The following is a 13,266-nucleotide window of genomic DNA, read 5'->3' as shown; positions in this document are numbered from 1 at the left end:
ATCAATTTAAAACTATTTTGGAATTGCAGTCGAGCAAAAAATGCTGGGAACTTCCTGCACTCTTTGTTTTTGTTTGAACTTAAAACAAACATTTCAGTGATACAGTATTGAAATTGTAGAACTTTATTGACCCGAGAAAACTAGCCCACCCTAACAAGTCGGACTCGTCAAGATGTGATGAAAGCCATCTGCCGAGACAGACAAAAGAATCGCTTTCCAGTGTGTGCACGCTAAATTTGCTTTGTCAACCGGCATGCTGTGTCATGCGTTGGTCTCTGTTTGCATTTTAAGTGAATCCAAATGCGGGCTATTTTTGGGCTGCTGCTCTTGGTCCTTTTCTCTTCATCTGTGTGTGAAGAGAATGAGCGTGCGAGAGTGTGCGTGCGTGCGTGCGTGCGTGTGTGTGTGCGTGCGCGTGTGTGTGTGTGTGTGTGTGTGTGTGTCCACTGTCAATCCTCCCCTATTTAAGGAGCGCTTTTCACACAAACGTTTTCACAACATTGTTCTCATAAATATTTTTAAAAATATACATTTTCTCGACACGTGTTTCAAATTTCCCTTGACAGTTAAAGTATCTCTTCAGTCTTTTTTTTCTTACCGGGTGGACTGTCAAAATAGGGTAAAGTGTCCATCTCTGGAGTCACGTTACGGATAGTATAACCAACCGTTAAATGCCTCTGTTAATGGTAACATCCAAGAATAAATAAAACAGTCAGTCTTAATTTAAAGAAACAAGTGTGCGTAAAAATCTGTCTCCTTTAATGACGAACCATTTCCTTTCTTCTCCCTTGCGCTCCCTTATCATAACATACAATCCGATGATGTATAACACCGATCATTTTAGTCGCCATCTTCGAAAAATGCGTTTGTGATGCATGCTGACGTTCCAGATGTCGCTCGAAAAGACATTAAAGTGGGTGTTTTTTTTGTTGTCGTTGTTTTTTTGTTTTGTTTTTTGACGGTTCGGCTGAGCTAATTACGTCTCAGCTGTTTTATTGCTGTGTGTGCATAAGAGGATACAGTATATGCGTGTGCATTTGTAGGCCGTAGCTTGGCCGCGGCTCGCCCTGATGACGTCTTTACTGCTCTTGGAAGGTGAAGGAAAAAAAGAAGCTACTTTCCACTTTTACTCCTCATTTCTCTTGCTTTCTGCGCTCCTCAATTGACTTCATGGTGACCCGAGCTTACGAGGTGTTGATAGGCGAGCGGATAAGTTTGCTCTCGGGACACCGCAATTCATTTAAGTGGACTTTCTTGTTTGGACACACTCTTACATCACGTTGAGAGACATGTGTAACACCTGCCTGCCTCGCTCTCATACATCACCGAAAAGACGTCATGCTTTCATGAGCTCAGCAGTGTACCTTTAACCTTTAAACATTCACCAACTGAACGCTGTGATGTTATTTAAAAGGAAATCAAGTCACTATTTCCGAGTGATTCTGCTGTTCTCCACAGCTGTGTTTCTGGATCACATGGCAACCAGACGATGCCCCTGAGATATATATATATATTTTCCCCTAACGCGATCTGCATTGGCGTGACAGAACTGACCCCTAAAGACAGCCGCACACCGAAGGAAAACGGACAGTTTGTTGCTTCGGCGAACAATTTTTCAACCCAAATATTTGTGTAATGTTTCCCATTGAAATATATGTTCCAGCCTCAGAACAAAGTTGTTAATATGCCCCAGACTACCTCATATCAAATGTAAGCCACCCCCCCCCCCCCCACACTAAACGTTATCTTAACTACACAGTCGGTGTCCGATCTCCACTAATATGCTAAATTGCTGATTCATGGTCGCCATTGCATCAACACAGACTTAAATCGCCTTATTGCAAGCCAACCAAATGAGGACACCCTGTATCGTATTGTTGTGTTTTGTTATTCTATTATTGAGCAACACAATAATACATTTGATTTATTTTCTTAAACGTTTATTGATCCAGGCTACTGAATTTCAAAGCCCTAAAATTAGCTTAGCGTCGTGTCTTGTAAATACAGTATCCTCTCAGCAATATGTCCGTGTGCATCATAACTCAACACAGGAGAAATCCTTGCTGGTCCACTAATAGGAATGACTCCTAAAACTGCCACTCATAATATTTATTCCCAGAAAGATTTTTTAAAAAATGGCTGATGCTAACGCAAGTAAGTGCTGCCCTGTTGATTTGTGATCGAGTTCAGACACTGATCTCCAGGTTCCAAGCCGTGATACCACCTAAATGTTATTGAACGCGTAACTCAAAGGTCAAACAGACACACATTGTCGTTTAAAACCTCCAAACAATCACGTCATCCGAGGATGCTTTCCGTCAGTTGTTTCCTGTTTGCCAGCAGATTGTCATGACTCTTGTTGAAAGCTTGGAGGAAGAAGCCATCAAATTATGGATGCGATGGGCATTTTCACTACTTTCACAGGAAATATACAAAGGGTCCATGACGTACATCCGAGCTCTTTTAAAGTCAAATGCAAGTCCGGTCACACACACACACACACACTAAGCTCTGATATAAAATTTCAACCGAGTGTTGGAAAAGTCGTTCTAAAGTGTAAATCATTGACTGGTCTGGAGTCTCACGGTCCGATTCAGTTTTATGTTCTTCTTGGCCGTTGTGTGTGTTGTGTGTGTGTGTGTGTGTGTGTGTGTGTGTGTGTGTGTGTGTGTGTGTGTGTGTGTGTGTGTGTGTGTATGAGTGCGGGTCTGTGCCACTCAATGTCAAAAAGGGTTATCTATTCGTTCGCATTCTCGTGTGACAAAGATGCTCCAGAGTTCCAGCCACGGCTCGACATCCTGTTCATATCACACAGGCCCATTCTTTTGACTTTTTGTGTGTGCGCGATAATACGCATTGTACAGTGTTTCACCACAGTTGTACTTACACAGTTCCTTTTGTTTAGTGTATAGAGCTTTCTCTCTCTCACACGCACTCTCTCGCTCCCTCTGGGCTCATTCCAGCCACTCAAATGACCTTCACATGTCTTTTTTTTTTTTTGACAAATGGGCTGCCATGTGATTTTCTATCCTGTACTACATATGACATGAAAATTCTATCAAGTGGAACATGATTTCTGTGCAGTGGCGTGCGGCTGACTAGGTAAAGTGGTCTGGATGTTGGCTGCTGTATGACTGATTACCAGGTTGGATACTTTGATAGCATTTGTTACTCATGAGTCAGCATGTCAACACGATGGTGCGATCTCCACCGCATGGATTATGCAGTTATGCAATCGGGCCGGGTGATCTATCCATTTGTCGGCATCAATCAGGACAAAAATGATCTCCTTTCCATTAGCGCTAGCATACCGTATTCCTTTGCTTAACTCATTCAGTACCAGCCAATTCTAGACCAAGTCTGAAAAGACGTTTAAAAACGTCTTTGGGAGTGAATGAGTTAAGTTCTGGATTCAATTCCAGTCTGTTTGTAGCTATACTGGGCCCTTTTCGTGTCGCCATTAACCATGAAATTAGTCGAAATAAAACCCAGGTACCCTGAATCTTTTCTGTTGTTGCTTCTTGTGATGTCTCGTTTCGAACGGAATGAGAGCGAGCGCCGTGTCAGCCCTTATATATAGCACCGCTTTTTTTTAGCATGCGTGCATTGACAAATGATCTATATTTGCATGTACATGCACCAGTAATTGGTTAAGGACCTCATCATATGACTTGTCAGCCGTCATCTGCCAAAACAACAAGTGCATCCCGTTTTTCCCTCGCCGATGAGTGATGCAGTCGGACCGCAGAGCACAACAAAGTCATCATTCACAGCTGAGCCTAGAGTGATAACAAATGGAGATGAACTTGCTGATGTTCTGGAATATCGTGTAACCCAACTACACTGTGATTATACAACAATATCATGAGATCCAATACGGGAGCCGTATCAAAATTCCTTCTCCAACAATAATAACGCTCAGTTTTATATGAGATCGGTATTGATTCGATAGTAGCACGAGGACTGCGATGTGCTGTGTGTGTTCCTGCTATATTGATGACCTTGTTTAGAGTCACGAGCTGCTGCTATTGTTGTGTTACCGGAGAATGGTTTTTTTTTTTTAAATGGCCACCTCTCTTTTGGAGCACGAGGACGTGGAGCATGGCTCAAGAAGAAGAAGAAGACGAAAAAAAGGGCACGCTCTGTACTCTCATGGAGCTGAGTGGAGCTGTCACTGACAGGAAGCAGAAGATGAAGCAGTTTGAGATACCGGCCAAAAATAAGAAAGCCAGCAGTAAGCTGGGGGGAGTGGAGAAAGAAGATGTATTGTGTGTTTAGAAGTGCATTACATCAGTGGAGCCAGCTCTGATCCCTGAATGAGGCCACCCAAAAAGTAAAAAAAAAAAATATTTTTTTTTTACCTTAACTCGTGTATTCAGTTGGATTACAGAACAAAGAAGAAGCTTTCCACTGTACTGTCTGTCCACTTATCTGCGTGGGTCTGCCTTCCTGTCATGTCATTCTCACTCTCCTTTAGGACATTATTAGTTGCAGTTGCTCTCTTTACCCCGTGTTAGCTTGCAATACTACTACTACTACTACTAATAATAATAAGAATAATAATAAGAAGAATGAATTCCGGCCTTCTACAGGATCTCATTAGAATTGTGCTTGTCCACCTCACGTCATGGCCGTATTGAGTGTAGATTGTGCAGTAGGCAGCCATTTGGCACCCGATAGCCGGCTGTGAAGGAAAAAAAAAAAAGAAAGAAAAGAAACGGTTTTGACAATAACAGCAGCTGGTGATAAATTGAGCTTTCCCGAAAGTCAACAGTCATTTTCCATGAATTATTAACAAGTGAGATTTTTGCTGTCGTTTGGTAACTCAACCCTGGTATTGTCAGTTGTGCATCCAAAGGGTTGATGAATCACTCATTAGTAACACATGGATGGCGTCCACACATTTAGCTGCAAGTAGGCTTCATTATACTGTTTGAGTACGATCTCAAAAGATGGAAAAGGTGGTTAAAAAAATAAAAAAGTGACACACAAAAGCATCCTGGCTTGCAGGGATTTTATAATTTCTGTTGTTTCCTGTCATGCAGGAAGGTGACCCCGTCCTGACTTTCACGGCGGGGGAAGCTACCTTCAAAATCCGTTCGTCTGTGGCGTAGAGCCACTCGAATGGAATTTTTGCACTCGACGTGCCGAGGTTTTAGGAGCCGACACCCTGACCATAACTGTTACTGATGGATGACTCCCAGAGTGATCTGCCCCTTCGCTTTGACTTTGACTGATGAAGGCCATAAAATATCACCCGCACTTCCCGCTCCGCTTTTATGACAGCCTTTAAACAAAGATCACAAGTACCATGGATATGCTTCTTGTATATAGTTCTTGGCTGCATCATCTGGAATGATCAATGAAATATGACTTGTTTTTAACGTTTGTTTTTAACCGTTGTTAGCGAGAAACTAGATCTATTTCACTTTGCGGAGGCGGGAAGCATGGGCCAATAGGGAAGCCATTCCATTTTCCATCCGTAGCGCTTGTCCACATTATCACAGGTGAGCACATGTATGTTTTTGGAATGTCGACAGAAGCCGGAGTCTCTAGAGAAAACGCGCGCAAGCGCTGGGACGTCATGCAGAGTGCTTATTGTAAAGTTTGTTTCCAGACAGGTGACACATGTGGAAATATACAGTATATGTTGGCTATTAAGAAACATAAGACCCCCGTTTACGCCGCTCCTTAACGCACTCGCCGCTGCGCGATAAAAATCGGATCCATCGCTAACTCCCTCTTGTCTCGCCGTTCTCTGTCGTGTCAGGTTTGTCTACGGCCAAGAGGAAATTCGCCGACTCGCTCAACGACTTTAAATTCCAGTGCATCGGGGACGCCGAGACGGATGATGAGATATGCATAGGTGAGCTCGCTGATGTGAAATCCAACGTTGCACGGGTGCATCACAATAAAGTAGAGCATCGTGGAGAACTTCAAGGATTTCAGTCGGCGTCGGTTTGGGATGACGTCACTTGGTCATTGTGTAATTGGGCTTCGAAAGAGTGTCATTGTGCACTGTGTGGTCAGTCCATGTGGAGCCTGTTGGTCATGTGACTTACAGCAGATGTATCATCAGTGCTTGTACTAGAGCCTCTTGTTCACCACAAGTGTCATTATCTACTGTACAAGTGAAAGATGTTCACGTCAGTGGTCGCTTTGGCTCATATTATACCATACAATTAATGTATACAGCACGCAAACACAGTCAACGTGCACGTTATGTGGTTCTCTCTGACAAAACGCACAAAGCATCCGGAGAAACATGCTGAGTCGGACCCAACCCTGACATGAAAGTCAAGGCTATTGTTTTGTATTGAGAATTGCATCATTATTCATTCCATCAACTCACCAAGGTCCCTATTGGTGTCTTCGGAAACTTGTAAGTAACAGTCACCACACCCCGTGTGTGTGTGTGTGTGTATGTGTGCGCGTGCGTGCGTGCACAACCCACCCACTGCTGACCATCTCCAGCTATCTTGCTTGAACAGCTTTGCAGGACTGCACTTTTTTGTTTTTAGAATATTATCACACATACAGTGAATTTAAAAAAAAAAACACCCCTGTTCCAATGGGACTGTTAAATGACGAGAACAAACAAGAACAACAAGAACACCCTCCCTACTGTGAAGCATGATGGTGGCAGCATTTATGCTTTGTGCCTATGTGGGAATTTTGCCCAATCCAAGTCCTCTGAGAGAAAGCTAAATCAATTCAGGAAAAGCCTACTAGAACAGCTAAGACTGCACTGACTCTCGTTTAACGTGAGTTTGAATGCGACGGGTTAATCCTAAACACAGTCACATAACCGGTTACAAGAGGGTGTGCTCACTTGTGCAACGAAATGATCCCGATCAGAATCAGAACCATCTTGATTGGCCAAGTATGTAGAACGCACGAGGAATTTGTCTCCGGTAGTACAGGCTGCACGAGTATTGCAATAACAAGCAAGAGTATCGAGCAGAGATCAAGTGATCATTGGTGCAATACAATTCTATGACCGTCGTGCAGATCATCATCGTTGCATCTTTTTTTTTTTTTTTTTTTAAGTGACCAGTAGCAGTAATTGTAGTGCAATTATATAGAAAGTCCTTGAGCTCGTTTTTGTTCTCGTTTGTTTGTACAGGGGTGTGTAGACTTTTTATATCCACCGTATATGGTTGCCCTTGAATTTCCTGTTATCGTAACTTAAAGTGAGAGAAGCAATTTCAGTTTCCACAAACTGTTATATACTGTAATACAATTTCAGCTTCATTTCACTCAAACGATGGCCTACTTGGCAAACAAATGGAAATGAAAGAGGTTCTTCCGAGTTTCAAACCCACATCAAAAACCCATTGAAAAAAAAATCGGCACTTCCAACCAAGTCCGTCTCATCGTTTCCCACTGTTGACTTTGTGATTGATTGATTGAGTGACTAAGACGAGCAGAACTCGAAAACAGCTTTGTTAAAGGTCGCTTTCATTTTAATGCATTCCAAAGTTCTGATACTCTGCGCTTGGATGGAACTTAAAAGACAAACGTGGTCACAAAACAGTTGCGTTTCTCCGCTGCCTCGCGGCTTTTAATGGAGTCTGTTCAAGATCCAAAGGGGAAAAGACGGAACACCTTCATCCCCCGCTACCTTCTGCATATTCTCTGATTTTTTTCACAATTGTCCTCCCCAGCCAAGTCTCTTCAGGAATTTGCAGCTGTTCTCCAAAACCTGGAGGATGAGAGGACACGGATGGTAAGTTGGCTGCCGTACACTTCATCAGTAACGTTTCGTCTATAACGTCATGTTTGGAAAAAGATAGATGTGTCGTCATAATTCGCTTTTTTTTTTTCCCCCTCAATGTGTGTGTCCTCAGATTGAAAACGCCAATGATGTGCTCATTATGCCTCTGGAGCGGTTCAGGAAAGAGCAGATCAGCGCAGCTAAGGTAAACCTGTGAGACCTTTGTCACCACAAACTTGCACTGTACAACACATACTAATCTATACCGTACATCAGCATCCATCATGTCCTTCCGCTAATCAATAAAGAACCTTTTAGCATCATTAAAGAACCGGCCTCACATCCGCTCTGCCGGTTATGTAAGAGTGGCAGTAGCTCATTGTCTGAGGCTTAGGGATTGCTTACAAAAGGTGTTTGGTGTCAGGCCAGTTCACGTGTACACACGCAAAATGTGGGAGGGGGTGCAACCTTTCTCATGAAGAGTAAATGCGATGGAAGTCATCGTCGACGACAACATGATGCTTTCAGAGTTGCAGACGCTGCCGCGTTTCTCCGCCGCTGGTTTAAGAGTCCCTGTCTCGAAGGACCAAGTCCCATTCGAAACAAAGTTTTAACTCTACTTCTTTTTATAAATAGAAATTTTTAAAAATTAATTCAAGTGAACACTTTCATTTACAAATCCAATCATATTTTTCAGTATGATCAAACCATTTTAATGAAACGTTTATTTTAAAATGGAGACATTTGGGCTAAATTACAAAATTGGGTAATATTGTTACTAACAACTTTCAACATGTGTACATAATGTAATTGAATGTATTAATTTACAGCACAAATTATTGTTTTTAAATAGTTTACTAAACCTTATGTTTATCAATTTTAGAAAAAAAATACATATCATTAAATCTACATTTCAAGAAATATTTTTCTTGCTAAATACCAAAGAAATAATGTAAATGTAAAGTTTGAAGCACAATTTCTAACTAGTACCCGCATCACTCAGCTCGACTCTTTCAGCCTGCAGGCATCCATATGCAAACAAGCCAGGCGTTTTATCCTCCAGCTGTACAAGCGTTCCTTTATTACCTCTCCTAAATTACATGCAACTACGTATACAACATTCCTAGTTTTTATCACGCTTGTAACAGAAATTTAGAACACAAATAAGCTGCGCTTCTCCTTTCGCCGAGCCCATGGTGTCATTCAAAGCATCACAACATGACCTTCTTTACAGCTTAAATAACGCTGACATAATAACCCATAATAATGCCATGAATAGGGAGTGGCGTGTTTGTGCATTTTTGTAGATGTTGGGGGTGAGGGGGCTGGCTGCCTTGTGGCATCTTGTCACAGCGAATATACATCTCTGTGTCCCCCTTTACAAGCATTCAACGTGAGCTACGCTGTCCATTAGCTGCTCGTTAGTCACTCCTGCAGAAACATTCACGTACCTTGACTTTACGACTTTAATTCATTGCGTTCCATGACCAAATGGCAATGCCATTAATCCATTGCAGCTAAAAAAACAAAACAAAACAAAACAGAAAAACCAAACAACACATTTTTAAAATAAGACAACGTAGCTACAGTATTCTACTTCATAAAACATACTGTAATAACAATTCAACAGAAGGTTTGTGCATTCTGATTTCTTGCTTAAATCCTCATTGACATGACTTGGCGATTGCACCTTGGAAAACCAGGGGGAAGCATAATACTGACATTCGTAATAAATGAAGACATGGTAAAATGCATAACATTAGTTGGCTTTTACAGAGGATAAAGAATATATGCCGTGGCACGTTGTCTGTCTACATGTGCTGCTGTACTGATGGTGTTCAATTATCTGTTACATTGATGCTGGTTTCGCTTTGCCTTGTGTGTTAGCATTAAGACAGCAGACTTTACAAATCGCGTGGTTTGATGACAGACAAAAGGTCATTCTCTTCTGTACGCACTCAGTTGTATGTTCATTAGCCATGATGTTGTGACCCAGAAAGGTCACCGTAGGGGTTCATCAACTATGGCTGAAGACATCTCCCCCTTTGACAGCAGGTCATGGCTTGATTGCAACATGGTGGGCAGATTAAGGAGTGATCGCACGTAATCTGGGTGGTGAGGACATGGTGAGCACTAATCCCAGTTTAGCCTTGAAAGAAGTGACATTTTAGCCCGGCACACGCCTTCTCACCTTGCCTTTAGGTCTCGCCCACTTTGGCAAAACTTCAGCGGGAAGCACATCAGTTGATGTATTTGAAACAGGCGGGGCTGTTTTGTCATACGGTATTTAGAGCATGACTCTGGTCAAGGTTATTTTATGATGGATTGCACGCATGGCAAATCTCCAAGCAGTCCACCGTTGAGATTTATATCTACTGGTGTTGTAGATGTGATGAAAAATTCAGTGCTGTTCAACATTCATGTTTTTCACACCCGCCCTTGATTTTGTGGATTTGATCGGATTTCAGGAAGTGGCAATCTGGGAAAATACTGCTCTCTGCTGGCTGGTTTAGGAAGTACTATTAGATTTTTTTTTTCCGTTTTGTTTTTATTTTTATTTATTTTGTTTTTTTAGCCCAGTGATTTATGGCAGTGGTTCTCGTACTGTTTACACGAACTATCACCACAAAAAGACATGACCTTTCAAGAATAACTGTACTGATCAACATTAACATACAGTAGCTTAGTAGTTTCAGGTATTCATGTAAAAAAAAGCAAAAAAAACAAAACAGGTTTTACAACGAAAAAAAATAATTTAATTGTATTGCACGCCGGTGTAACTTTCATTATGTTCAGGATGAACATTAATGCTGCTTTTCCATATCGGAAAAATAAAATCAGCACTTTGAGAATCAATGATAAAAGTGTTTTTTTTTGTTGCTCTTTTTAGTCTGATCTTCTTTAAGTGATTACTGTACTACCATAGTGAGAAAGAGTCCTTTTAGTTCGTCTCTGATGCGTCACCCAGCTGTTGACTAATCCTCTTTCCTTGGACACTTGTTAAATCTGGTCGGGAGGAGGGGGGGGGGGGCGTGAACAAGGAATCGTTTTATTGCTTTTACTTGTGCATTCTCATCTTTTGGAATTTACAAGAAGTCGGAAAAGATTTGGGTGGCTAAAGACTTGGCCTTCAGAAAGAGCACGGTGGTACTGTGGTTACAGCCTGCGCCTCACAGTTGAGGAATCATGGGTTAGAATCCGCATTCCAAAAACTTGCATGTTAGTTTTATTGAAGACTTTAAATATAGCCAAGTGTGAATGTGGATGGGAATGGTGGTTTCGCCGCTTGCCGAAAGTCAGCACAGATTGGCCCAAAGCTCCCGTGACTTTGGACTGGGTGAGCGTGACAGCAAACGGATGGACGGTTCTCTTCCGAGTAGAAATATCGAAATGCTTAACAGACAACAGCACATGCACGGCATGTTTCGTGTTCGTTTCAGTTTCTCCGTCTGTGCTTTATTATCCGTGTGTCACTTAATGACAGATAGCTTCATGAAACAGCCTATTATTTAACAGACAGCTGCACTCCCCTGAGGAGCACAACTCGAGTAAATCACAACACACTCGTTCCAAATTCACATTCGGCGTTTCTTCTGCAGCGCAAAAACACTTGTCCACTCTGTCTACCTGGCTACAACATTAGCCTGAACATCCATACTAAAAAAAAAAAAAATTAAAGATTCAGTAGGCGGATTTAGATTTCTACTTCATTTGTCCATCAACACCTGCCCATGTGCGTTTTATTTATTTTTTTCTTCAAAGGAAGCCAAGAAAAAGTACGACAAAGAGACAGAGAAGTATTGTGCAGTACTAGAGAAGCATTTGAGTCTTTCGGCAAAGAAGAAAGAATCACATCTGCATGAGGTAAAAATTTGTTTTATTTTTTTTCTCCGTATCATCATATGTCTCATAACGCAACTGTGCCATCTGTCCTTTTGGTCTCGTTCTCTGCAGGCGGACAACCAGGTAGATCACGTGCGGCAGCATTTCTATGAGGTTTCTTTGGAGTATGTCTTCAAAGTGCAAGAGGTCCAAGAGAGGAAGATGTTTGACTTTGTGGAGCCCGTAAGATTACGTTTGGAATTTTTTTTCATGGCCGCGTTGAAACCCGTCGTCGCCGGACATTTCATTAGGTACACTGGATCATGCATTAAACGCTTTTGCTCCCTCAGCTGTTGGCTTTCCTCCAAGGCCTCTTCACCTACTATCACCACGGCTACGAGTTGGCAAAGGACTTCAACCACTTCAAGACGGACCTTACAATCAGCATACAAAATGTAAGGTCACCTGTGCTTGTTTTTCCTGGATTACCTTTTAATATTTCTTTGCCTTGATCGAAAGTAGAATTGGAAGTGAAAGAATGTTTCCCCCATTCCTCCCCAACTTTTGCTTAATTTTTTCGTGTGCCATCTATGATGGATTTGAGATTTTTTTTTTACTGCTGTTTTTTCCATTTTTCACGGAATCCCTTTTTCGATCCTTTTGACCATTATTTTCCGTTTTCCCCATTTTCCCTTTATTTTTAAAGTTTTTCTTTTTTCGTCTTTTCCATCTTTTCCGTTTTGCATCTGTGACCCTGTTTTTCTTGACCTTCACCTTTCATGATTTGATATTTTTCCGAGAAAAAAGACTCTCCGATGTGAAGCACCGCCCGCGCCAGTAGCAGTGACTTAAATCCTGTGCTTCAAGTGCTCATAGTCGATCTCACTTTTTTTTCTTTTTTTTTTTTGTGCACAGACGCGGAATCGTTTCGAGAGCACGAGGTCCGAGGTGGAGAGTCTGATGAGAAAGATGAAGGAGAATCCGCATGAGCACAAGAGCATCAGCCAGCACACGATGGAGGGATACCTTTATGTGCAGGAGAAGCGTATGTACCAACACACAACACAGAAACACACTCACTTGATTCCTGCAGACTAGGCCAATTTTTTGGAGGCATAACAGCAGCTCTTATCACAACTAGTCATCACAGGATCACGTTGAACTCAAGCGTAATGCACATACAGTGTATACATATTTACCTACCGTAGTAGCACAAACCCAGAAATGATACAAAGAAGCAAACAAGCAAAATACGCTGGGTCTTTCTTTCCACACAGTCAGTAATACATCTCTATTTTGTTTTGTTTTTTTTACCCTTTTCTCAGGCTCTTTTGTGTCTACCTGGGTGAAGTACTACTGCACGTACCACAGGGAGCCTAAGCGGGTCACCATGGTCCTGTATGACCCGAAATCAGGGGGCAAAACTGTGAGTGGCGCTTAATCATTTCTGCATTTTGCTCCATCGTCACGGCACAGTACCACCGCAGCAATGTCAAGTTCTGACTCATCCAGCGTCGTGTTTTGGTAGCGCACAGTCATACCTGTTGAGACCCATGTAACAAACGAAACAAACACACACACACACAAAAAAAAAGTGCTATCTTCACATAACCACAGAAATACTGTAAATGCGTAAGCAGCTTGACTCTCAACGGTGGTTTTCGCCCACGCACCAGATGAGCCACAGCTGATACAAGTTCAGGCCTGATCTCCGAGGAAACGGCTAT

General features: G+C 42.1%; 1 protein-coding gene across 2 annotated transcripts in view; it reads left to right on the top strand.

Annotated features, from left to right (window-relative positions):
• The window catches only part of LOC147193817 (rho GTPase-activating protein 26-like), a 50,569-nt gene that overhangs the window by 14,249 nt on the left and 23,054 nt on the right, over positions 1 to 13,266 (top strand). Inside the window, exons 3-10 of one of the 2 annotated variants that reach the window (XM_086131011.1) lie at positions 5,771 to 5,866; positions 7,668 to 7,729; positions 7,851 to 7,922; positions 11,480 to 11,581; positions 11,672 to 11,782; positions 11,890 to 11,994; positions 12,455 to 12,584; positions 12,865 to 12,965. In XM_086131011.1, the coding sequence (XP_085987137.1) occupies positions 5,771 to 5,866; positions 7,668 to 7,729; positions 7,851 to 7,922; positions 11,480 to 11,581; positions 11,672 to 11,782; positions 11,890 to 11,994; positions 12,455 to 12,584; positions 12,865 to 12,965 (779 nt within the window). The remainder of the gene's footprint in view (positions 1 to 5,770; positions 5,867 to 7,667; positions 7,730 to 7,850; positions 7,923 to 11,479; positions 11,582 to 11,671; positions 11,783 to 11,889; positions 11,995 to 12,454; positions 12,585 to 12,864; positions 12,966 to 13,266) is intronic. The other variant, XM_086131012.1, reaches the window with a different exon arrangement.

The sequence above is a fragment of the Hippocampus guttulatus genome, chromosome 15 (genome assembly GCF_054856545.1).
Source record: "Hippocampus guttulatus isolate MCC_2025c chromosome 15, RoL_Hgut_1.0, whole genome shotgun sequence".
Lineage (NCBI taxonomy): Eukaryota > Metazoa > Chordata > Actinopteri > Syngnathiformes > Syngnathidae > Hippocampus > Hippocampus guttulatus.
The sequence above is the reverse complement of the archived record's forward strand: the minus strand, read 5'-3'. Positions and strand labels throughout refer to the sequence as shown.